Genomic DNA, 25,761 nt, shown 5'->3' with positions numbered 1-25,761 from the left:
TGGCGGATTTACCACTAGTATACCAGCAAACTTGTAATGAGGCCCATTCAGCCCAAGTTTGGCTCAGCATATTTAAATTAGTCTACATTGATAAAAAAAAGGACACCTTCTTGGTGCTGCCTTGTTAATGCTGGATGTTTTTTTAGCAAAAGGAATGTTTTAGGAGTGCAGTTAAATACCTGTGGGATACCATGGTATACTGTAATTTGGAAAAAAAGTTTCATACCAAACAATAACCAGGTTACTCACCGTAGTGACCACCTTACTCCTAGTCCATAGTCCCCTTTCCTCCATACTTATGGGACATTCCTCCGTCCTGTTGGACGGGACCAGAGCACTTTGTAAAAAGCATCTGAACATTTTGCAAACATTTTGTCCTTCCTCTCTTTCTTGCGCGGGGCCCGGCACGCGGCCGCAACCCCGCCCATCTCGGCTTCATCCCGCGCATCGCCCATCAGTCCTTTTCTATTGCCAGGTGCAAGACCTCTTAGCAATAACAGAGGAACCTTATTAGAGGGGACAGCGGGCAGGCGTATGGAGGAAAGGGGACTATGGACTAGGAGTAAGGTGGTCACTACGGTGAGTAACCTGGTTATACTCCTACGTCCCGTCCCCTTTCCTCCATGCGTATGGGAGATTCCCAAGCACTATGGGTGGATGGAAAAAAACCCTTACTGAAAAAGGTTCTTCAGCACAGTCTGACCAAACTGATCATCTGATCTTGAGTTCATGTCTAGACAATAATGCTTACAAAAAGCAGATGGGGAGGCCCAAGTAGCCGCCTTCGCGATGGTCTCCCAGGGGACATTTCTGAAAGGCAACCGTGGCTGCCTTGCCCCACCCCAGGTGTGCATGAATACCTTTAGGAGGCTTCAGCCCTTGGATGGTGTAAGACTCCGTAATGCAGGTGGCGACCCACCGACAAATAGTCGCCTTAGATGCCTGTTTACCTTGCGGGTTACCAAAGGTCACAAACGATTAAGAACTCCTAAACTCGGATGTTCTGTCCAGATAGAGCTTAAGAGCCCTTCTGACATCGAGACAATACAGAACCCTTTTTGCCTCTGAGGCAGGGTTTTGGGAAAAAGACCGGCAGGGAGATCGACTGGTTCAGATAGAACTCGGACACCACCTTCGGCAGGAAAGCAGGATTTGTCCTTAGGACCACCTTATCCTTGTGAAAGACCAAGAAGGGATGCTCCACCGACAAAGCATGGAGCTCACTCACCCGCCTTGCTGAAGTAACGGCGACCAAAAAGGACACCTTCCATGACAGGTGCTTGAGGTCCACCATGGCCATCGGTTCGAAAGGTTTATGGCACAGCGCCGTCAGGACCACATTTAGATCCCACGTCTGGTGCGGACTACGAATCGGAGGATAAAGGCGCATCAAGCCTGCAAAATGCCTCTTAACCACTGGGTTACACAGAGAGTAAGAGCATTGGTCCGTAGAAAGGTAAGCGGAAACCGCTGAAAGATAAGTCCTGCATGACAGAACGTGGACGCCCGACTCTGCTAAGAAGGATACAAAGGACAGTACCGTGTCAATTGTAGCCCCCCATTGGGTCCAACTGCTTACTTTAACACCAATGACAGAACCTGAGCCATTTGCTTCTGTACTGGGACCTAGTCGAGGGTTTTCTGGCTGCCTGGATAATACGCATGTTAATCGCAGACAAATTAAGATGTCCTAAAGACTTGAACTCAGGCACCATGCCGCCAAGCTGAGCCATTGAGGGGAGGTGTGCCACAGCTGCTGTTCCTCCTGGTGAAGATCGGGGGTCACCGGTAACCTGATCGGTGGATACACTGACAGGTGTTGAAGTTCTGAGAACCAAAACCTGGCCGGCCACCACAGGGCTATGAGTAGAAGAGAACAGTTCACAGATGTCCGGTGAACTAGAGGCAGAGGCGGGAAAGCATAAGTCCTCATGTTGTGCCATGGAATCTCGAGAGCATCCCCCAGAGAGGAGGCTCCCAGCCCGCTTCTGGAGACATACAGAGGAAGCTTCTTGTTTGCCGTCTTAGCGAAGAAGTCCACTTCCGGTGTGCCCCAATGCAGGAAAATCCATGAGAGGACCTCCGCCTTCAATTCCCACTCGTAGCTGACCATTGTCCGCCGGCTGAGGGCATCCGCTGTGACATTCAGCTGGCCCGGGATGTGCACCGCAAGCAGCCAGACGCCATGAAGTATGGCCCACTCCTATATCTGGATGGACAGATCAACCAAAGGTGCCCACCCCGCAGGCAACAAAACATTGCGCGTAAGAGGCATCCGGGCATTCCAATCATAAACCGGCCGGTAAGGATGCGCACAAGGGACCTTAGGTTCACCCGAAGGACCGAACCCTACACCAGGGGCCGATTGCGTAGTTGTAGGGGTAGTACCTAAAATGGCCACCGTGGTTGTGGCGGGAACGGCCGCCATTTTGTCCTCAACTGAGGGGGAACTGCAGCACGTGAAGAAGTGAGGCAGGGGTCCTCGTTTATGGGTCAGGGGTCTTAATTTTAGCCTAAACATAAGGAACCTCGGCAGAGCCGGTACTATGAGGCCTGGAATGTTTCTGCGACATACCAACCGCCAACTGAGCCTTCGAAGGAAGGGCCTCGGCACTGCCCAGTAAAAGAAGAAACTTTCTTCTTTGCCCCCCTCAACAGATCTGATGGCACCACAAGAGCGGGAACAGTGCGCTTTCACCGACAGGACCTTGCCCGGCCCCTCAGAACTGTTGGTATCCTTAGCCTCTGTACGAGGGACCTCGGACCTAGGCCCGGTAGAAGCCTTACCAGCACGGGCCTTGAACATCTGTTCGGTAACCTCAAGGCGCACCCCGGTTTTGTCTTTCAGGGAAGCCGAAAGAGCAGCCTCAGAGCAAGCTCCGGTATCCCCACGACTCAGTAGAACTGGGTCTACAAACAGCCCCCACAGGAGGGGCCTCGGAGCGTATTCCTGTGGACACAGGCCCCTTAGGGAGACCCTCAGAGAAAACTCTGGTAGAATTATTAGACCCGACAGGCACCTCAGGGGGAACCCTGGTAACAGAGCGATCAACGCCCCTCCCGGCTCGAAAGGAACCCGGAAAGGTATCCCCCGGCCGGGGTGCTCTGAAAAGTAAAGAACTTACCGGGCGTTTTTTCTTCTCGCCGATGAACGCCTGAAAATGCAAAGGAGGAGTCCGTTCAAACACATCCTCCCACAGCTCCAACTGACTTTGAAGTGCCCGGACCGAAAGGGAGTCACAGTAAAAACAGGAGTCCCAACGGTGTTCCGGACCCCAACACTCTAAACAAAGAGGATGGGGATCCGCCCTTGCGAAGCGACGGTGACACGATGAACAGTCTGAAAAATCTAGTTTAAAAGACAGACAGACTAGTAAATGAACGCTAACGAGAGCCAGAGAGGGGAAAAAGGGAACAAAGTCTTCAGAGGATGCAAGTGCGTCCGGCCCGATCGTGCAGAGAAAAGGACTGATGGGCGATGCACGGGGCGGAGCCAAGGTGGGCGGGGTTACGGCCGCGTGCCGGGCCCCGTGCAGGAAAGAGGGAAACATTTTTGGAAAAAATTTGGATGCTTTTTACAAAGTGCCCCGGTCCCGTCCCACAGGACGGAGAGATGTCCCAAAAGTATGGAGGAAAGGGGACGGAACGTAGGAGTAACCATGAAGAACAGCCCACTCCCAAATCTGGATGGACAGGTGCACAAGGTGAGGAGGGTGGGGGGGAAAGACTTGGTTCCCCCTTGCTGGTTGATGTAATACATCTACAACACATTGCCAACAAGGTGGTCCGTATCCGCACGGACAATGATCGGTCTGAACGCCTTGAGCAATAGGAAGATCGCCAGAAGCTCCAGATGATTTATGTGGAGGAGCATGTCCTGACGCTACCAGAGATCCGAGACCTGAAGAAGGTCCAACGTCGCACCCCACCCTAGAAGGAAGGAGTCCGTCGTGACCGTCACCATAGGGCCTGGGTCCTGAAAACCCGCACCCACCGACAGGTTGCTGAGACGACCACCACTCCAGGTCCACTCTCATGGAAGCCGGAATCATTATCAGCTTGGAGTCCGGGTCCACAGCCTGATGCCAAGAACTTCAAAGAGCCATCTGAGTCCGCCTCATCTTGAGACGAGCAAGAGGAAGAGCCAATACGCACGAGGCCCAGAGGCCTCTGGAACCACCAGGCTGACATGCTCTCCAACTGCGCAAACCTCTGACACGTGGCCAACAGATCCACCATTCTGTCCCCGGTCAGGTACACTCTGCAGTCGATCGTGTTCCAGCGAAAAGCCAGGAAAATCAAGTCCTGCGAGACCGTTATGGAAGATTTCTGCCAGTTCACCGACAGCCCCAGATGGAACAGGAGCTGAAGGAGGGACTGAAGATTGCAGGCTGCTTTCAACGGGCAAGGGCTGCGTAAAAGCCAGTCGTCCAAATACGGATACACATGGATACCCTGCAGACGAAGATAGGCCGCGATCACAGACATCTTAATAAAGACACGCAGCGCCGAGCTGAGGCCAAAAGGAAGCACTCGAAACTGGAAGTGCTCCCCTCCCACAGAGAAACAGAGATCTCCTGTTTGGATTCCAGATCAGAATATGCATGTACGCATCCTGAAGGTCCACCACGCTGAGCCAATCGCCCATCTGCAAAGAGGACCGTATCTGGCCGGGCGTGATCATCTTGAATTTCTCTTGGGGTAGGAAAAGATTGAACTGGGAAAGGTCTAGGATGGTGCGCAGGCCAGCCTGGTTGGGTTTGGGCACCGCAAACAGCTGGGAATAGAAGCCCTCCCCTCGCTCCCCGAGGGGAATGGGTTCCACAGCTCTGAGATCCAGCAGTTTCTGAACCTCAGCTTTTAGGGAGGATGACCGCGATTGTTGGAAAGGAGGGTTGAAGGGTGGGGTAGGGGGTAAAGGTAAGTGGAAGCCCGCCCGAGCGACTGACAAGACCCACCTGTCTTCGGTGATGGTCTGCCACGCCTCCCAATGCGTCCTCCCACCGAGGTCTCGTGCGAGCGCGGAGAACCCTCATTTTGTAGGCTTTTCAGTGGTATTGCCACCTGAGGAGGAGGCTGAGGAGCGGGAGAAAAACCGAGTCCGTTGTTGCCTCCGGCGGTTATTACAATGGCGGAAGGGTCGGGAAAGGCACCGTAGGCAAGGGCGGCACCAGCGGACCCACTGGAGGAGCGGGTGGAGGCGCGGGTGGACATAACTCCCTAAAAAGCCCTTTGAAATATTCCCTCATGGGGTCGGTACGCATGAGCGTCTGAAATTTGCCGAAGAAGGTGTCCTCCTGGAACTGTTTTGGTACCGGAGGAGGCCTCTCATGAGGAGGATAATTCCAGGGACGCAATGGGGAGGGTTGCCACACAGGCCCATATCCCGATGTATCGACAAAAATTAAAAGTGCCGACCCCGCAGGCAACGAAACATTGTTCGGAAGGGGCATCCGAGCGTTCAAGTCGTAAACTGGACGAAAAGGATGTGCACAAGGAATTCTATGTTCACCCACAGAACCAAGCCCTACACCTGAGGCCGATGGCGTAGTTGTAGCGGTAGCATCCAAAATGGCCACCGTGGTTGTGGTGGGAACGGCCGCCATTTTGTCATCACCTGAGGGGAACTGCGGCACGTGAGGAAGTGAGGCAGGGGTCCCCGTTGATTGATCAGGGGTTTTAACTTTAGCCTTAACATAAGGAACCTCGGCTGAGCCGGTACTATGAGGCCTGGAATGTTTCTGCGACATACCAATAGCCAAATTAGCCTTCCTGTTACGCTCACCTGGACCCCACAGGGGTGTCGATCAGACCCGGACAGCTGCGGTCTCCTTCAACGTGATGCCTAGTGCAGAGATGACTGACTGGAGTGGCCTGCCTAGTCTTGTCTGCTGGACCCGAAGAAGTATTTTCCTGCAAGTAGAGACAGGGATTAACCACCTGTGGGTTTTAGTGATGGCCTCCCAACTGTTCTCGCTCTCCCCCACTAATCACCTCAGATATCCCCTTAGTAACCTCACCTTATGTTCGTAAAAGATGAGCTCTCCATCCTGCGTGTCTTGCAGGGGCGCGTAGATACCAGTTACTTCCGGTAAGTATTGACTCTGAAGTCCCTGGCGGGATTGGTAAGTATCAAGTTCAAAGAGTTCAATGTGCCCGATAGTCACTCTTGTCCCCTTCCTTTCTTAAATTGCAACTGAGTTTGTGATAAGGTCTCGTAGCTGCTGCTGGCGTTCAGGTAAGAGTCTGTGTTACCCAATGCTATCCGGTAACTATTGCATGCGTGAACGTGTTGTTTTTCTCCCTCTTTACAGATGCAGCATATAAAAATGTGGAGAGTTATGGAATAATACCACCGGTGGTAAATCAGGCAAGTTGTTGATTCCCTAGGCTCACCTTGTTTTTTTCTTGTGTCCCCTAGGTGACGGATTACGGCGAAGAAATGGATAGTGCCGGATCGAAAGATGCTGTGAGAAGTGGAGAGTATGGCGCCGTGCTGGAGCTGGTGAAGCGACGCGTGCAGGACTGATGTACTTTCCAGGCCCGGAGATGAAATGGTTCTGGAATTAGGTGAGGAATTTGAAATAAGTTCATTTTCTAACCTTCTCCTTTTCTTCTTTATTCTAGGAGCTCCGGACTCGAGGCAGGCTTGGCAGAAGACTGGATGCTGGCTGCAGGCACGGTGAGCGTCACGCTGCTGGATGCAGAATAACGCGAAGCATGTGCTGTTCGGGTGTGGTTTAAATAGCCTCCAAAGTAGTTCCAGGTAAGAAGTTCCCTAGAGCCACGCCCGAGTAAAAAATAGTCCCTGTAACAAAATAGTCCCATCCAGGCGTCATGTAGCCTTGGACTCTTTTGCAGCATGGTCTGCATCAGGTAAGTAAAGTCTATGAGCCTGGCGCCTAAGGCGCCAGGCCTGAACCCAGACAGCCCCCTAGCCGGGGCTGCTGAGGTTTAAACAAATGTCTGGATGCCTGCTCCCGGAGCCGAGGGCCTTGGTCCTGATGCCCGGGGGTAGGCATCATGACACTTCCCAGGAAGGACCTCGGCGCTGCCGGTAAAGGAAGCACTTTCCTTCTTTGCCCCCTCAACAGCTCTGGCTTTGCCACAAGAGCGGGAACGGTGAGAAACTACTTTAACTGATAAGGCCTTGCCAGGCCTCTCAGAATGGTCGGTAACCTTAGCCTCTGTACGAGGGACCTCGGATCCAGGTCCGGTAACAGCCTTGCTAGCGCAGGCCGCGAACATCCGTTCGGTAACACCAATCCCAGCCAAGGCCTCGGGGCGTACCCCGGTTTTATTTTTGAGGGAAGCCGATAAAGAGGCCTCAGAGCAAGCTCCGGTACCCCACGACTCAGAACTGGGTCTACAAGCAGCCCACACAGGAGGGGCCTCGGAGTGTACTCCGGTATCCACAGGCCCCTTACGGAGACCCTCGGAGAAAACACTGGTACAATTATTAGGCCCAGAAGGCACCTCGGGGCAATCCCCGGTGATAGAGCGAACAATGCTCCTCCCGGCTCGGGAAGAACCCGGGAAGGCGTCTCTCTGCCGGGGTGCTCTGAAAAGTAAAGAACTCACCAGGCGTTTCTTCTTTTCGTCGATAAACACCTGTAAATGCAAAGGAGGAGTCCATTGAAACACCTCCTCCCACCGCTCCAACCGACGTTGAAGTGCTTGGACCGAAAGGGAATCACAGTAAAAATATGAGTCCCAACGGTGATCCGGACCCAAACACTCGAGACAAAGAGGATGGGGGTCCGCCCTCGCAAAGCGTCGGTGACGCAATGAACAATCTGGAAAGTCTAGTTTGAATGACAGACAGACTAGTACACGATCACTAGTGAGAGCCAGAGAGGAAAAAAGGGAAGGAAATCTTCTGCAGATGCAAGTGCGTCCAGTCCCGAACGAGCGGAGAAAAGGACTGATGGGCGATGCAGAGCCAAGATCGGCGGGGTTGCGGCCACGTGCCGGGCCCCGCGCAAGAAAGAGGAAGGACAACATTCTTGCAAACATTTTGGATGCTTTTTACAAAGTGCTCTGGTCCCGTCCCACAGGACGGAGGAATGTCCCATAAGTATGGAGGAACGGGGACGGGACGTAGGAGTAATTAATATCTTAACACCCTTAGTGACCAGAGGCAGTCCCCAAATTTTGTTTATGGTATGTTGTGATTGACATCTGAAAGAACCATCTGAGAGAACTGAGCCCGTACAGTTGGGATTCTTTTAAAAGCAACAACTAAAGAAATCTGGAGAAAGCAGCGCAAATGCAGGATATGTGGGTTTTGCACAGTTCCACTAGTTAAAACGGGGACCTTGTCCTACTTGAAGATGGCATTTTAATAGTGTTAAAGGCAGACTTTGCCGGCTGAATAGCCAAATAAGAGTAACAAGCTTCTTGCTATTATAGAAATGATGCGATTGAGTTATGCGCTAAGTTTCTGTATCATTCTTCTATTCATATTCAATTCATTAGAAAAACCAAGGATTGAGAAATGTTTTTATTTCTGCCGCTTACAGGATGCTGGAGCCATGCATTAAAGTACTGCCATGAGCTAAGGGCTTTACCTTCATGAGACATTTAACGTTTCCATAGATTTAAGTACACAAATCACAAAGTTAAGCTACCAGACACTTGCCAAACCTGACGGAACCCAGTTAAGCAGTTAAGTGAAAAGAGAATGGCGATCTTGGTTTCCACTGTCTGAATTGAAAACTACAAGCCCCATAACGCATAGAATGTAAACCCCCAAGTTGAAACAATTATTCACATGGCAGATGGCTTTTCGCATGCTTTCCTGGAAGTTATCGGCCACCGAGGAGATGCCGGAACGGAGTCTCTTGTAGCAGAAGTGTCCGAAATGTGTAGCAAAAGTGGCAATATACCAGGATTGTTCATCCATTTTGATTTGATGATATCGCTTGTTTAGATCAAGTTTCGAAAATACCTTTACCGCATTGAACAGGCTGATCATGTTGTCTAAATGCATTACTGGGTGCCTCTCACGGCCAATGGCCTCGTTTGCCCGCCTATTGTCCACAAGTGTGTATTTTGGCTGATGATCCCCTTTTGGGGACATCTACTATGGGGGATACCCATGGAGATGGCCCACTGACCGGTTTGATTAGGTCTTTGCTCAGTAATAATTGTATCTCCTTTTCCACGAGTGGTTGTAGGTGAATCTGTATTCTCCTCGGGTGCTGACATACAGGTGCTATGGATTCATCAAAGTGTCACAGATTCCCCTTTAAGGTATCCAATAGTTTTGAATAGTTGTAGAGGACATTATTATCGATGGGTTGTGTATCTCACTACCGCAATTTCCAGCTCGAGGGCAGTGGGGCAATCCAGTAGATTACTCACAGAAACTTCCCCTTGTAGCATGTGGAGTGCAGTATATGCGCACTTTCCTTTGTATTGTAGTGGCGTGGAACATTTCCCATGATTTTACACTGGGCCCTTCACACGCCCTTTGGAAAACCTTTAGGTCAGATGGTATTAGCTGTGTCGGAGGTGTCATTTTGCGGTACTCGGATACACACAAAATTTAAGGTGGAACCAGTGTCTGAGAAATGTGGCCTGTGAACCCCTACTAGCAGGTTGACATCATTCAAGTGAGGTTGTCAGCTGAATCATGTAGGCACAATCACGCTGGTTTAACTCTCTGGACAGTGAGGATGATGGAGACCTTCCTGTAACTTATCGTGTCTCACAAGGTCTTATCATGCACCGGCATCTCTTCGACACTGTGCTGCGCATATCAAATTCTTGTTTGGCAGACGGTGAGTTGTATCCTTGTGGCCGTCCAGGTGGGGAGTTGCACACAACCACTAGGTGATTCTCTCTGCTGTACTTAGTACAGCTGTGACTGTAAGGAAGGCCTGGTATCAAACAGTGAGGACAGACAAGTAATCACAATTCAAGGGTGTTTATTGAACTTCAATGGGTGGTTGAACGCCTAGCTAACCCTAAATCTAAGGATGGGAGCAAGCCAAGACTTTCAAATAATAACGCAGTCTTTGAGGATCCTTTCAAAATGAAAGGGCCTTTACCAATCAACCTATTGCCAATCCTTACTTCCAAATACAAATGCACGCGTATGGGTCTGCTTAAACCCAGAGTAGGCTTTCTGTGTGAACGTGTTAATGTAAGGAACGGTGGGGGGCAGGAGGGGGCGTACAGTTCCTAGGTATCCTACCTGGTAGGATGGAGTAAAGGTGTTATGGGGAGGCCTACCGAGAGAAAAAGAGCGAAAGGGGGGAGCGAAAGGGGATGAGAATTAAAGAGAAAGATACCCACAGACTAGCGGGTAAGACAACTTCTCGTTTCTCACATGTCCAAAGGCGGGACACTTCACACCTTCGATGAGAGAATCGGAAGCCACATCGATAGCATCTCCCAGGTGAAACAGGTCCCTGCGACGTATTACTACTTGCGTACTTGCTCCGAGTCGCTTGCGAGACTTGGTATATCTGTTCTCTCCCAGAGGTCTTGTAGGTTTCAATTTGTGAGGCTTGCGTGTCCGCTCTGGATGCTTTCCTGGCCATTTGCAGTATGGCAGTGAGGGGGAGCGGCTCTCAGAGTAGCTTCTTCCTAAATTATGACAAACATCCTCCAATGTTCCTTAGTCTGATCGCCTCTTCATTTGTGCAATTCACAGTGAGCCACTAATTTACGGAGACGAGTCGCAAAGGTGTCAGTGGATTCGCCCACTATGCTGTGTTGAATGTAGGTCTTTCATGGTCAGTGCTACGCTGTGAGTATAAGTATGTGTTTAGTGCCTCCTTGAGACCTGCATATGTAAACATCTTCTGGTGGGAAGGTAGGTATTAGGTTTTTCCACCTGGTCTCCCACTAGATTTATTAGTCTCCTGGAGAACTTGTCAGGCTAACGTTCATTGCGAGCGTGTTCGTAGTTTTCGAATCTCCTTATCAATTTCTCTCTGCGCCTGCTGGTCACTCACGTCAGAAGACCCGGGTTGGTGAAAAGCTGCTGCACATCTAGTCATCATTTGGCTCACCTTCTGACATCTCTCCCGCGCATGCAGATTAGCCTGTCTGTTCTGTGACGGAGATCCTGCGCTCAGATAACTATGCCATTGCCAGAACACAAGAAAACCCATTTCCAATCCCTTACACACCAACACATAAGAAAATGAGCTACTGATAATAGAAGTACCTGGCCCTTGTTAAGGCGCTGGCTGCACAGAGTAGCCCTGAACAGTTTGCATCACAGGGATCCCTGCCTACAAACTGATTTTCCTTGGTAGCTTCTACTTTACATATATAAATAGATCATGTGACAACTCAATATCTCACTTTCACTGCTCAAGCAAGTAAAGAGCAGTTTCTAGTGGTTATGGACCGACTAGGCTCCATGCAGTGCACTATAGTTTAATAAATTGTGTACAAGGAGACCGCCAGGGGGCGCGGAACATGACGGACCTGTGAGCTCGTGGTCCGTCAGCACCGCAGGGCCTAGTGTGCTTCGAGGATCCCCGACCGGGATTTGAAAGCAGCCCCAGAGGAGACCACTGTCCCCGAATTAAGTGGGAAGCCCCACTCGCCCAGCAGCCTGAGACGCCAGCCTCCCTAGGCGCAAACACGGAGAGAGTCGCTGGGAGCGGGAAAGACACAGCCAGCCGAACGCGAGCGGCGCCTACAGCGCGGGAGTTACCTCCGAGCTTTCGCCGAGTGGGCCCCTTGGAGGCACACGGGAACCACCAGCGGGGCGGGAATTACCCCCCCTACAATCACCACAATATCAGGGAAGCCGGGGCGCTGGGGGAGGCACCCCCTCATCCACAGCCCGGAGCGAGACACTAGGGGCCAGCTACCAGAACGCAGGGGGCAGAAAGACGAGGCCGCTCCGGACCCGTCCCTGGTCAGAGGGGACGGGACTGCCCCGCGCCGATCCAGGCGCTCCTCGGCCGCGCCCCGCGTGAAAGCCTGGGTGCCTGGACCACAGAGGAACCAGAGAAAGTTGGGCCCAGAGGGCCGCACACGTGAGGGACCTCGCTCCCGCTGCTTTCGGGCCCCATGGAGGGGCTCGGCCCAAAATCAGCCGCCGATACTAGGTGAGGAGCCGAAGGGGGGAAAGCAGGTTGGCATTGGCATTGTGGCCGCAGCACCCTACAACAAAAAGGGGCCGTGATCCCCGACCTGAGCTTCTAGAACTGCCCGCCTTACCCCTGATCCTGGAGCAGACCCCACTCTCCGGCACTATCAGTTCTCTCCAGCGGTTTCGCCGCCAGTCCCCAACCCAGCCCGAGGGCCCCGGGGTCATCATGCCGGCTGTGGGGGACCCCCCCCGCCCCCGGACAGCACTGACCAGGGATGACCTCAAGGATATCCTCCAGGAGATCAGGGCGCTCCGCACAGACATACAAGCCTCCATTGTAGACCTCAAGGGGAGAGTGGACACCCTGGAAGAAAAAATGGAGGGGATGGAAAACAACCATCTACAGGCGTACCTCCTCGACATGAAATATGAGGCCAGGTTAACAGACTTGGAAAAGAGAGAAGAGGACATGATCCTTAAGATGGACGATCTAGAGAACAGGGAACGTCGAAACAACCTGCGCATTATGGGGGTGTCTCAGGAGGGAGGGGAGACGCCCGCGGATGTGGGGAGAAAAGTCCAGGGCCTAATCAATCAACTCTTCGCACTGGAGGGGGGCAAAGAGGTCCAGCTGGAAAGGGCGCACCGAGGTGGAGGCGGTGCAGGGGGAGGCCCAAGATCCATCGTGGTGAGGTTTCTCCGCTACAGGGAGAAAATGGAAGTACTGGAGAAGGCAAAGAGGCTGGGGAGCTTCATCTTTGAAGGGGACACCATTAAGATTTATCAGGACCTTTCAACCCTCACGCTCACCCGTAGGAGAGAGTGCCGTCCAATCACAATGGCTGACAAGCCAGGACATGAGATACAGATGTCCTTCCCGTTCGCCCTTTCCTTCAAACGGGCGGGGGTGGAATACAGGGTGATCAGTAGTAAGGAGGCTATGCAAGTTTTACAGGCGCTCAAGGGAGACCCTCTGGAGGAGAGAGAAGGAGCGGGAACTCAGCCCAGACCGGAAATGGAGAGGGGACCGTTGGGTCCCTGGTCGACAAAGAAGAAAACAAAGGGCAGGAGGAAATTTAAAAAACCCAACACCCCACCATCAGAGGCTGAAGGAGACTAATGAAACGACTATGAACTCCTGGGATACATCAGGTCCCTTGTGGCACAACCCCGGCCGGGGACAGGATTTTCGTTTGACCAAGAGAACTGCGGGACACAATCATGTTTTGGCTTTGGCGGCTTGCCCGTTGGCAGGCGTCAGAAACGGGGGGCAGGGGGGAAAACGGGCTAGGGGAGGAAGGAACTCTCGGGATCTCCTCGGATCCAGCCATAACAGGAGACAGGGCAGCTCCCGCCGAATCGGGAAGCCGATGAACACCATGCTTGGGAGTAATGGCAGACCACGAGAGAAAGGGCCGGATCGAGATGATCAGAATTGGCTCACTCAACGTCAAAGGGCTTAACTCCCCAATTAAGCGCTCTCTTCTGGGGCGAGAAATTAAGAACGCGGGGACAGACATCCTCTTTGTGCAGGAGACCAGATTGGTGAAGGGTGAGGAGAGGGCCATCCCCGGATCGCATGTGGGCCAGGTATTTTGGGCGTCCAGCGCCAATAAAAAGGCGGTGGTTGGGATCCTGATCCACAGGCATCAAAAACTAACAGAGGTTTCCCATTGGGAGAGAGAGGATGGGAGGGTCCTGATGGTATCCGGTAATCTCCACAACTCCAGAGTCTCCTTGGTATCCATTTACTGCCCCAATGTAGGCCAGAAGGAATTCATCCACGAGGCCATGGGAGAGGTGATGTCTGCTGGTACTGGGTAGGGACCTCAACATGTGGGCGGACCGGGATTTAGACTATAGCGGGGGGCCACCCAACCAGGCGGCGTGGGGAGAGGCCCGGAATGGGGGCTCAGAGACCTGATGTGGGAAAGGGGACTTGTGGACATTTGGAGGGAACGTCACCCAAGAGCAAAGGGGTACACCTTTTACTCAGCAGCCCATGGGACAAGGACAAGAATAGATTATCTGTTCACAGGTCACCAGTTCATGTGTAGAATAGACGCGTGTGATATTCGCCCTGTCCGTTGGTCAGACCATGATACGTCTGGTCGGACCTAAGTATCTCTGGCTTAAAGGCCAGGGAATCTTTGTGGAAATGCAACGACTTCCTGCTCAGGGACGCAGTCTTTAGAGAAGAATGTCCTCGGCTATCGGAGAATACTTCTAGCTAAATGACACAGGCGAAGTGGATTGGGATATCGTATGGGAGGCGGCGAAGGCAACTTGGAAGGGTAGGCTGATAAGTGAAGGAGCCTCCAAGGAAAAAGAAAAAAGGACCCTTCTAGCTCACAGGTTGAGGTCAGATATACTCTCCCTAGAAAGATCTGAGGGGAAGGGGGAAGCAGAAAAAGAGAGGGACCTAGGCCTGGCGAGGGAAAAGATACAGGAACTCAGGGATCTAGAATTGGGCAAAATAGTAGCGGGCCTCCAACACCTGCGTCAGAGGTACTACGAGAAGGGGGACAAGGCCGATGCTATGCTGGCGGCCAAACTCAGAGGTCAGAGAGCAGACAGGTGGGTCCAACAAATCGGGGATGATGTAGAGGGGGAATGTACGGATCCGGAAGGCATAGCAGAGAAATTCACTAGTTTTTACGAGACCCTATATGGAAGAGAGGGGGTAGTGGAGAGGGAAGCACGGGAGACATACCCCAAAGGGGTCTCACTTCCGACCCTTGGAATGCTGGAATCTGCGGCCCTAGATGCCCCAATAACAGAGGAGGAGGTGCTGAAAGCAATTTCAGGGCTGATGCTGGGTAGGGCCCCGGGGGAGGATGGATTCACTGCAGGCTTCTACAAGGCTTTCTCGGGTTTACTGGCGGTCTTCCTAGCGGGTCTATTTTCGAACATAATGCAGACAGGGAAGGCACCACCGTCATTTGACAAGGCACTAATCACGGTGATCCCGAAGGAGGGGGAAGGACCCTACGGACTGCCGCTCCTATAGACCCATCTCCCTCCTTAACGTGGACGCGAAGCTGTTCGAGAATTATTGCCACAAGGCTGGACGGCCATATGCCGAACCTAATTCACTCAGACCAGGTGGGGTTTATACAGAGAAGACAGGGAGCCGACACCCTGCGTAAAAGTCTGCATCTCATGCGGGTCGCGGCTCTGATGGGTGAGAACCCAGTCCTTGTGTCCATAGATGCCGAGAAAGCATTTGATCGGGTCGACTGGGGGTTCCTACATGGTGTCCTAGAAAAGCTGGGCTTTGGAATGGGGATCAGACGGGCCGTCAAAGCCCTATATATGTCACCTTCGGCCAGAGTGACTGTCAATGGTCGCCTGTCTCGCATTTTTGGCCTCCGAGGCAGGGCTGCCCCCTTCCCCCCACCCCTTCTCTTTGCCATGACCATGGAGATTCTCTCAGAATGCCTCAGAGGTTCTCCCATGGTGCAGGGCATAGTGGTGGGAGACCGTACCTTTAAACTCGGCCTGTTCGCGGACGACATCCTGCTCCACCTGAGGGAACCCACGCGTTCAGTCCCGGCGGCCCTTCAGATCATCGACCAGTTTGGCAGGTTATCAGGTTTTAAAGTTAATGTCGGCAAGTCCATGATCTTCCCATTTGCCTCGGGTGCCGATAGGTGCTTACCTGAATTGCCCCCTTTGGGCCTTCAGGTCTGCGTCGATGGGATAAAATACCTGGGGATCAACATTGTAAGACCCAATGAGGACTTGAGCCTGGCAAACTACCCCCCTCTGTTTGAGAAATTGTTCAGGGAGATGGAGGGTTGGGGGGAAGGGACAAATCTCATGGATGGGTAGAATAAATGCGATAAAAATGAACCTGCTCCCCAGAGTGCTCTACCTCTTCCAGATGCTCCCACTGGAGGCCCCGGTGGCATACCTCGGAGAGGCCAAGAGGCGCATACTGAAGTTTATATGGCAAGGCCAGAAGCCCAGAATAGGGTATGAGACCCTCACCCTTCCCAAAGAAAGAGGAGGTGTGGCCCTCCCAGATCTCGACACGTACCACAGGGCCGCCCAGCTCAGGGTTTTGGCCCCCCACCTTAGAGAAGACCCCAACAAACAGAGGGTCTACATTGAAAACTCCTTCCTGAGCCCAGTTACGGTGGGTGAATGGTTGTGGGTCCCACTTAAGAAACTTCCGAGAAGAATTAAAGACCACCCCATTATGGGAACTAAGTGGAAGGCACTAGCAGGGAAGGGACAGAAGGATGGAGTCACCACATGGCCCTCCCCACTCAGTCACATATGGTCCACACCGGTACTGGAAGAGATTCCGGGACACGAACATTACCAGTCCTGGTTCGAAGCGGGGCTTTGTAGGGTTGGCCAACTGGTGAGGGTTAACTCCTTCATACCGATCCAGGAACTAGAGGAGGCGCTGGGTATCGGCAAACTTTCACCACTCCTATACCTTAGACTCAAGGGCATTCTAATGACCCCAAAACTGAAGGAATGCTTACAGAGGGGGCTCACCCCAGTGGAAAAGATACTGGACTCCCATTCGGAAATGAAGGGCCTCATCTCACTCCTGTACCCAGCCCTCCTGGCTCCCCGAGAGGGAACCACTGGGAGCCTCAGAAGAAAATGGGAGAGGAATCTAGGCTGCACCATAGGGGATGGTCTCTGGGGGAAACTCTGCACTAGGGCCTTCAAGACGTCGATTTCATGCCAATATAAGTCCCACGCGGACAAGCTTCTCCACAGGTGGCAGTACGACCCGATTACTCTTTCCAGGATGTTCCCAGACGCAGCCCCAGTGTGCTGGCATGGGTGTGGGGAAAAAGCCAATTACTGGCATATGTGGTGGACCTGTCACAAAGTCCAGACTTATTGGTCCGAGGTGCTTAGTTGGATCAGGGATGCGGGAGAAGGGGACTACCCGTTGGACCCCATACTGGTGATTTTTGGCCTGCAACATAGAGATGAGCACTGGGAAAAGGTACCGGCCTTGACACACGCCCTATTGCTGGCTGCTAGAGCGGCTTGGGCCAGGACCTGGAAAAGACAAACACTTCCAACGAAGAGGGAATGGGTGACAGTGGCCAAGGACATTTACTTCATGGACAAACTAACGGCCGCAATACATGGCTCTAGTGTACAGATTGAAACCGACTGGCTGCATTTCATGGAGGTGTTTGTCAACTCAGAGAACAAGTCTCCAGGGTAACTGGACGCCTCCACCCGGCCCATAACTACCTTGTGCATGGATCCCTATGCATGGGAATCTGGAGAGTCGATTATACATAGTTGGCCCCGGGCCTGGCTGGTGCTGCCCAAAGAGAAGAATCACAAATTGCGGACTCTGAGTTCCCGAGAAGGGGAGGGTAGAGAGGGGGGGTGAAAAGCGTTAGAGCCTTGCGTTTCTATTAAGTTTTGAAGTCATTATGGGCATGTACCCAATGTGAAAAACCAATAAAAATTGAATTAAAAAAAATATTGTGTACAAGGAGGAGAATTGTCGGTGACAGTATCTCCATACGTTGCAAACTGTTCCTAAGTGATAACCGTCCAAGCAGAGGGTGGGCATTACCTGTCTGGTAATGCTACGTGGCATCAGTTACAAGCCTGTGCGACGGGAGGGCTTAACGTAACCCCAGGGGCATTACCAGACCAGTAATGCCCCACATCTCGGGTTCTATTGCCATTAGTAGCCCCGGGTTCTATTGCCAATTGTACCGGGGTACCAATAGTATGTTTGAATTGAGAAAAGGAATGTAAACAGTTTCTCAATTAGAGGCAAAAACAAATAAAATGGCTGCCATGGATAGGGATAAGAGACTACACATAGTCACTTCTCCCATTCCATGGCAGCCATTTGCGAGTTGGAGATGCGACGGGAACACTACAGTTCCCGGTGCCAGCGACCGACCATGCTGCACAAGGTAAGCGGGGGCTTAAATATGAGGAAAAGTGGGGTGTGGAGGGGTTTGCGGGGAGCGCACTTAACCAATTCCTGGTGAGGGAAGATAGCAGAGGCTCGGAGCAGGGTCTTTCCCTGTGTTGTAAAGACCCTGTTCCAAGCCTCCCCATTGGCTGGGAGGGTTCGCCACAACCCTGCCCCTCCCCCCCCCTTGCCAGATACTAATAGTTCCTAATCTTCAAGGATGTCAATTCATTTAACAGTCAAAATTCAGGTGATGCACCAACTACATGCATTTTGACATTGCAATACCCCTCCGTACCCCTGACATCTACCGGGCCGTCTTCTAGTTGTACCGTTGAATCCTTCAAAGCTAAGAGAGAAAGCCCTTTTGCTTCCATGTGCAGTTTCCCCAATTACGAGGAGTCCCACCTCACTTACCTCTGTCGAAACTTTCCGCTCCACTTTTACTGCTGCTAACTTCACATCTGCCGCTAACTTCACAACTGCCAAGTTGTTTTCTGAAAGACTAGACTTTTGACATTCCTAGGAACAGAAAAGAAATAGATGTAAATTGCTTGGTTCCACAGTTGTGGTTTGACTTACACCTGCAATACTGCAGTAACACTCCCTGCGATATCCTCCCCACTGCAGTATCCAGTCCAACGACCTCCAAACCCGGTGATACTGCGCCCCTCTGGTACCCTACCCTGCAGTAACAATAAATCAACAAAATGCCATGCACCAGGAAAGACTGACGAACAAAAAGCAGCCATAAAAGAACAAAACAGACCAATCATTTCAACCCACCTTGCCACGGAACCAACACGCACCAAGAAATACTACATTAAACACATTCCTGTAAGAAAGCCCTTTACGAAAGAAACGGACCAAAACATTGTTGTGCTGCCTCCCAATATATAAACATCTCAACAACCAGCCATCCATAAACACTCCAACTATAGAAGGAGGGACGATGGACCAAAGAAATACATCTGAACCAAGTGAATAAAACACACCGTTCTTCATCACTAAAAACGAGTGACAGAACAAGTTTCAGAGGGTACTGATTGAATAATACAAAATTCTGTTTTTGATTGATCTATTGTTTACCACAATTTTACCCAGAATTTTGTACTTTGAATATTACCATCTGTCTTTCATTTTCTGCTTCTTTCACTACGAGCTCTGGTCTTGCACACTACTATCACTGGGTCCCCTTCACCAATTATAACTTATTTTTGCACTTTTCTGTCTTTAAGACTACAACATACTCATACTATATTTTTATACCTGCTACACACAAGGTATTTGTATTGTACCAGAATTTCTGTTTTGTTTTGAGGAAGCTTGGTGTTTTCAAGCGTAACGCGTGTGGATTTCCACCCTAAGGGGGTGAGCGTTCTATTACTTGTGTGCCATAAATCGAGGCTTGTCATCTATGCCTGCCCTTAAATGCTGTTATGCATTGTTGGTTGCACGTTTTATGATTAAATAAAGACTGTTTTTCTAGGTGGTTTGGTCATGTGTGCAAGGGAAATTCTGTGACATGTTTTTTTCAGAGGGTTTTTTGTAGTGTTACAACCCACTGTGTACATGTGTTTTCCTTAAAAAAAATGTTTATATAATTACATTAGTCACCGTAATCGTATTTCTGTTGCTTGTAACTGTTTCGATTCACATGCTGTGCATAGGCCGACATCTAGTGGAAGCTGCAGAGTACTACAGTTGTTTTTGAAACTCAAAAAGGGACATCGACAGGGCGTGCCAGTAATACTATCCCCAGTGTGATGTCCACTGTAACCAGGATTCCCTCACGCGTCGAGGTCCCTCGGATTGTTATTTTTCTGACATGAGGTGTAGCATGAGTATAGTTGTAGCCAAGCAGATACGTATCAGACAAGCTCATAAGCATCCATGCGCCTTCTCTCCGAGGGGAGGAAGGGTGGGTCGCATGTGAATCTAAGCAGATACAAGCATCAGAAATACGATTACAGTGAGTAATGTATCTCTTCTGAGGCTTGTGGAATCTGCTTAGATCACATGCTGTGCATAGATTAGCGAGCAGTGGAATAAGCAGGTGGGATGTGAGAAGGTTCATGAGCGAATGAATGTCTTAGAACCGATTGTCCCACTTGTGTATCTGTCTTGGAATGAGTGTCAATGCAGTAGTGCCGAGTGAAAATATGTATAGAGCTCCATGTAGCTGCTTTGCAAATACTGTCTAAGGGGACATTTGCAATGAAAGCCAGAGTGGCTCCAGTACCTCTTGTGGAGTGGGCGCTTGGTGTAAAAGGCAGTGGGCCTCATTACGACCCAGGCGCTAAGTGGTTAACGGCGCCATAAAAGGCTGTGGCGCCGTTAACCACTTAGCGCCTTACTACGAGGTCCCTTTGCGGGACCCGACCTGAACGGCTGGTCTGGACCAGCCATTAAAGTAGGGACCCGCAAAGGGACCTTGCAGGCAATTATGGTACCGCAATTTGCGGTACCGTAATTGCCGCCTTCCCCATTCCCATTGAGCCCTATGGGGCAAAAATGGGAATGGGAAGGGCCATGGGGAAATGGGGAAATACCGCCACGCCAACCTTGGAATGGGGCGGTATTTCCCCATTTCACCATGGCGGACTCGTTAAAACACCGGCACCAACCATGGTGCCAATAGCGCCATGGTTTAGCGCCGGTGTTGTAATGAGGGCCAGTGTCTTATTTGATTAGGGAATAGCACAGTTGGATACATCTGACTATCCACCTAGAGATGGCATTCTTAGAGATGCAATCTCCTTCTCTGCCTGGCGCTATGGAGACAAACTGTTGATCTGCCTTTCTTAGCGGTCTGGTCTCGTCTACGTAGTAGAGGACTGCCCTCCTCACATCTAGTGTGTGGAGTTTTACCTCCGCAGAGCTTTTGGGTTCCTAGAAGAAAGCCGGTAGCTCAATAGACTAGTTTACATGGAATTTGGAGATGAATTTAGGCGAGAACCTAGGGTGAGTGCATAAAACCAGTTTGTCCTTCTGTATAGTAAAGAAAGGATCCTGCACTGAGAGCTTGGATTTCAAGGACCCTTCTTTTGGAAGTGATGGCTACTAAGAAGGCAAAGTCAGGCGTTTGAAACTAGTTGTGCATAGACTCAAAGGGGAGTCTCATGAGCTTAGCGAGTACCACATTAAGGTCCCAACCTTGCGGTGGGTTAGAAATTGGAGGGTGGAGTCTCTTCACCCCTTCCATAAATGCTTTGATGACTGGTACCTTCCACCATTAGACCTTGTCATGGGAAGTGGTGTAGGCTGATAAAGCCACCAGGTGTACTTTTAGGGAGTTAAACACTAACCCTGCATCTAGTAAGTGGATCATATAGGTTAGACTGTTGGAAGAAGTACAATAAATGGGGTTGATTTGCTTATTCTGGCACCAAATTACGAATCATTTCCATTTATCATAGTATCAGTGCCTAGTGTTCGGTTTTCTTGATTCCTTCAAGATACCCATACATCTCTGTGGTAGATTGAGATGTCCGAACTCTAGGACGTCAGGAGCCATGCTGCCAAGTTCATAGAGCGTGGCTCTGGGTGCACTGTTAGTCCTCCATGCTAGGGGAGTAGGTTGTACTGGCATGGGAGTTTGATGGGATTGCACATCGCCAGTCTGCGCAGATGTGGATACCATGGTTGTCTTGTCCACATAGGAGCAACAAGGATCAGAGTCATCGGTTCCTTGTGTAACTTGTTAACCACCTTCCTCATGAGAGGAGTTGGGGGGGGGGGGAGCGTATGCAAACTTCCCTGACCAGTTCATCCATAGGGCGTTCCCCTTGGAGCCTGGCTGGGGGAACCTGGACGCGAAGTCTGGGAATTGACAATTTTCACTTGTGGCGAATAAGTCTATAGTTGGGGAACCCCATTGAGAGAAGAGGTGTTCTGCGACCTTTGTGTAGACGCCACTGGTGTTCCTCAGTTAGGGGATATCTGCTCAACGAGTCTGCTAGAGCGTCGAGTTCCCCTGGAACAAGTTGTCATGACAGGAACTTTTTCCGTCTGAGTGCCCATTTCCAGATTTTCTGTGCCAGTCTGGATAGATTTGGAGAGCGTGTTCCCCCCCGCCCCCCGTTTGTTGATATAAAACATCACTGTGGTGCTGTCCGTCAGGATCTGCACCGACAGGATGGTTAAAATGGGTTTGAACACCTGGAAGGCTTTCAATAATGTCAGAAGTTCCAGCACATTGATGTGGTTCTGAGACCACAGACCCTGAGCTGTGTGGTGAAGGTAGCGAGCCCCCCACCCTGTCAGAGAGGCGTCCGTTGTGACCACTGCCTGTATCTGTGGGTCGTAGCAGGGTTTCCCCCTTTGTCAGATTTTCTCTAGTCCACCAGCAAAGATTTTGTACCAGTGTTGGCGAAATGACCACTAGATCGTCCCACTGACCGCTTGCCTGAGACCATTGTTTCGCCAACCAATCCTGTGCGGGAAGCACACATAGGTGTGCGTGAGAAACCAGGCATATGCAAGATGCCATCATGACTATTAAACGCACCGCTTTGCGCACCCTTATCTGGCAGCCGGCCTGATAGTGTGGTATTTGCAGTAACAAATGTCTTATTCTCTCCTCTGAGGGAAAAGACCAATCCTTCCTCTGTGTTTAGGATAGCTCCTAGGAACTATTTGGAGGAGCTTGGCACCAGGCTTGATTTTTTTTCTCATTGATTGAGAAGCCCAATTGAAAGATGAGGTTGATAATTGTTTGCATATTTTGTCTGCAAATCAGAGGTGATTCCCCTGTTATGAGCCAGTCGTCCAAGTAAGGGTACACAGGGATTGCCTCCCTGCGCAGGTGCGCGCTACCACCACTGCCAGTACCTTGGTGAATACACTTGGAGCCAAGGCTATTTCGAAGGGCAGCACCTTGAATTGGTAGTGCTGGTTCGCCATCTTGAAACGCAAGAATCTTCTGTGCGCTGGGAACATTGAAATATGAAAATAGGCATCTTTCATATCCAATGTTGCCATGTAATCCCTTTTTTAGAAGCGGTATTACCTCTTGTAGCGTAGTCATGCAGAACTTTTGTGGCTTGACATACTTTTTCTTCTAGAAGGATCCGTTGATGTTTCTCCGAGTGGACTTTTTGTCTTGGCGGGGGGGGGGGGTTTGCAAGGACATTGAAGTAGTTCTATGCAGTAGCCCCCTGCTACCGTGGACAGCACTCATCTGTCCAAAGTGATACCCTCCCATGCGTGGGTGAAGTTGGAAATGTGTCCTGCTACTGGAGATGCATGGGAGGGTATCTGGAGCGGAATGCCACTTGCTCCGAGAAGGGGTGCCACCTCGAGCTGGGCCCCTGCCCAGATTACCATGACCTCTACGTTGTGGATAGCTTTGAAAGGCTTATCCTTGGTTGTTGCCATAGGAACCTTGGCCGTATCCTGATACCCTCTGAGAATTTTGGCCCCCTAAAGCGGCAAAAATGACTTACCTCTTTGCCCCGTGGGCTTGTTTGTGTGCTGACCTAAAGATTTTAGAGTGTCATACTCAGCCTTTGCTGTCTTAAGTGAGTCTTCTACAGCTTTGCCAAAGAGCCCATCAGGTTCCACTGGCATATTTATTAGGGTGGCCTGTGTTTCTGGCCTGAAGCCTGACTGACAAAGCCATGCGTGCCTCTTTATAATAGTGCCCTCTGCAATGACTCGCCCTGCATTGTCAGCCGCGTTGAAAGTTGACTTGAGGAGACAAGTAGATACAGCTCTTCGGTCTGCTGCCACCTGAGCTAGTTGAGATTTAAGTGGCTCAGGTGCCGATGAGTAACGCGGAAACCTCCTCCCACTTATGGCAGTTTTAACTTGCCAAAAGTGTAGCATTGTTAGCAATTCTCGCTTGGTAGGCTGCAGAAGAAGCAACTTTTCTGCCCATTGCATACATCTTGCTCTCATTATCCGATGGAGCCTCGGAGGAAGCAAGGGGTGTGCCTGCTTTCTTTCTTGTGGTGCTAACAACCAAAGAGTCTGGTTTTAACTGGCCTCTTAGGTAGAAGGGGTCTGAAGGTGCAGGCCTGAACAGGTTTTCCACACGCAGGTTAACGGCCCGTGTGACATTAGATGCCTCCAAAGAAGGTTGAATTCTACGTTGCACCAATTTTAGCAGTGAGATAAACTGCCCTACTGTCTTTTTGTATTCCAATAATTGCTCAGTGAAGTCTGTCTTCCTGTACCTCCTGTGTATCAATACGGAAGTGTTCCGCCGCTTTGGCTAAGACTTCGTTGAGGAGGGGTTGATGGTCTACAGGGGAATCTACCACTGGAGGGTCCTGATTAATAGGAGAATGTAAGGCATACATGTTCGCCTCCTGGTCTGCTTCTGGGTCCTCACCGTCCCCATAATAAAGTTAGTTTGTGTCCTCATCAATTAGTTGAGGGTCAGAAGTTTACACAAATGAAAGCCTTCTTGTCTTCTGGATCTATTTGAGGGTCATACAGATCTATAATTCTGCCCTGCGCAGGGACATCAGAGCAAGCCCTCTTAGCAGGGGGTTGAGAGCCAGAAGGGGCGGAGGTCGGAGGAGTGGATTGAAAACTTTGAAGGTGATCTGGATTTTTCTAAAGAAATTTACCATAAAGGTCATTCTTTGCATAACTTTATTGATATCTTGCGAAGACCATTCCTTTGAATTTGGGATTAAAATGTTGGGAATACCCATATCTTCATTAGTAGGAGGTATAAGCTTTGGCCTAGAGTCCTTAGGTTTCTCTATGGACTTGGACAACATTCCCTTTTGTGAAAACCTGTCCCTAGTAGGACTCTTGTCCCTATGAGGGGTCGTGGAGGATATTTTTATGGTGTTTTTCCCCACCCTGGGGCCAGAGGCGAGTGCAACAGACTTTTTGGGGCCGGACGTCTTACCAGATGAAGAACGTTGAACTTGGAGTGTGGGGGCAGAGGCTTAGTCTGCGGACGAACGGCCTTCGGAAGGTGTTTTTCCTGCGACACCATTGCAGTCTTTCGACGTCTGAACCATGTTGTGTGGCGATCTTGAACGAGATTGCCCAGAGTACCAGGACTCTGGACCATACACAGGGTGTCGAACGTTGTCGAGTATCCGACTCATTTGTTGAATGTCGAATGGGGCTTATGTGCTTGGTGGTGTGTGCTTTTGTCGTGCTTCCGCCGCCGGGTGTTGTCACCAAAACATGGCCGCTGGCCTGTCCTATGGGGTCGGGGGAATGTGCTTGAGTAGCCAAGTTACTCCAGTGCCCTCGCCATCCGAAAGTACGGCGTTGCTGCCATCGCTGAAGGCTCCCTCTACTTCCATGGCCTCGAGTTGCCAGGAGTAGTGGGCCCAGCGTTTTGTTGAACAGTCCTTCAACGTCTTAGGTTTAAAGAACCTGCAAGCTCAACAAGACGTTTCAACGTGGTCTCTCGGGAGACAAATTGCAAACTAAGTGTTTGTCTACCCAGGGGAATTTACGGTTACACTTAAGGCAAAACTTAAATTGAGTATTTACCATAATTATGGGTTATGGAAATGGCAGCTGGGCGAACAAAGTGTAGGAAGGGGAGAATATGCATTCTAAAATGGCCTAAAAAAATGGCCTCTCCCCCTCTCTCCCTACTGTCTGGGCCGAGGCCCGGGGCGGCCTTCCAAGGCAGTACGGTCAGTCGCGATGGTCTACGACGGGCAGTATTCTTTCCCTTTCCTCTGTGTGGTGTTACGGCAGTCCAAAAATATAGAAAGAAAAACTCTCTTAATCATACAAAGTCAATGGCTTATCGCCGAAAGGAACTCCGCTATACGTGTCCGTTTAGCAT

General features: G+C 50.8%; 1 protein-coding gene across 2 annotated transcripts in view; it reads right to left on the bottom strand.

The window, feature by feature from the left end:
* Positions 1 to 25,761, bottom strand: part of LOC138521765 (E3 ubiquitin-protein ligase TRIM39-like) — an 840,082-nt gene that overhangs the window by 613,902 nt on the left and 200,419 nt on the right. For both annotated transcript variants that reach the window (XM_069634831.1, XM_069634832.1), the window contains exon 2: positions 18,405 to 18,509. In XM_069634831.1, the coding sequence (XP_069490932.1) occupies positions 18,405 to 18,509 (105 nt within the window). The remainder of the gene's footprint in view (positions 1 to 18,404; positions 18,510 to 25,761) is intronic.

This window comes from Ambystoma mexicanum, chromosome 13 (assembly GCF_040938575.1).
Source record: "Ambystoma mexicanum isolate Mex_15411 chromosome 13, UKY_AmexF1_1, whole genome shotgun sequence".
Lineage (NCBI taxonomy): Eukaryota > Metazoa > Chordata > Amphibia > Caudata > Ambystomatidae > Ambystoma > Ambystoma mexicanum.
Note: the sequence above shows the minus strand (reverse complement) of the source record. Positions and strands in the feature narration are given on the sequence as shown.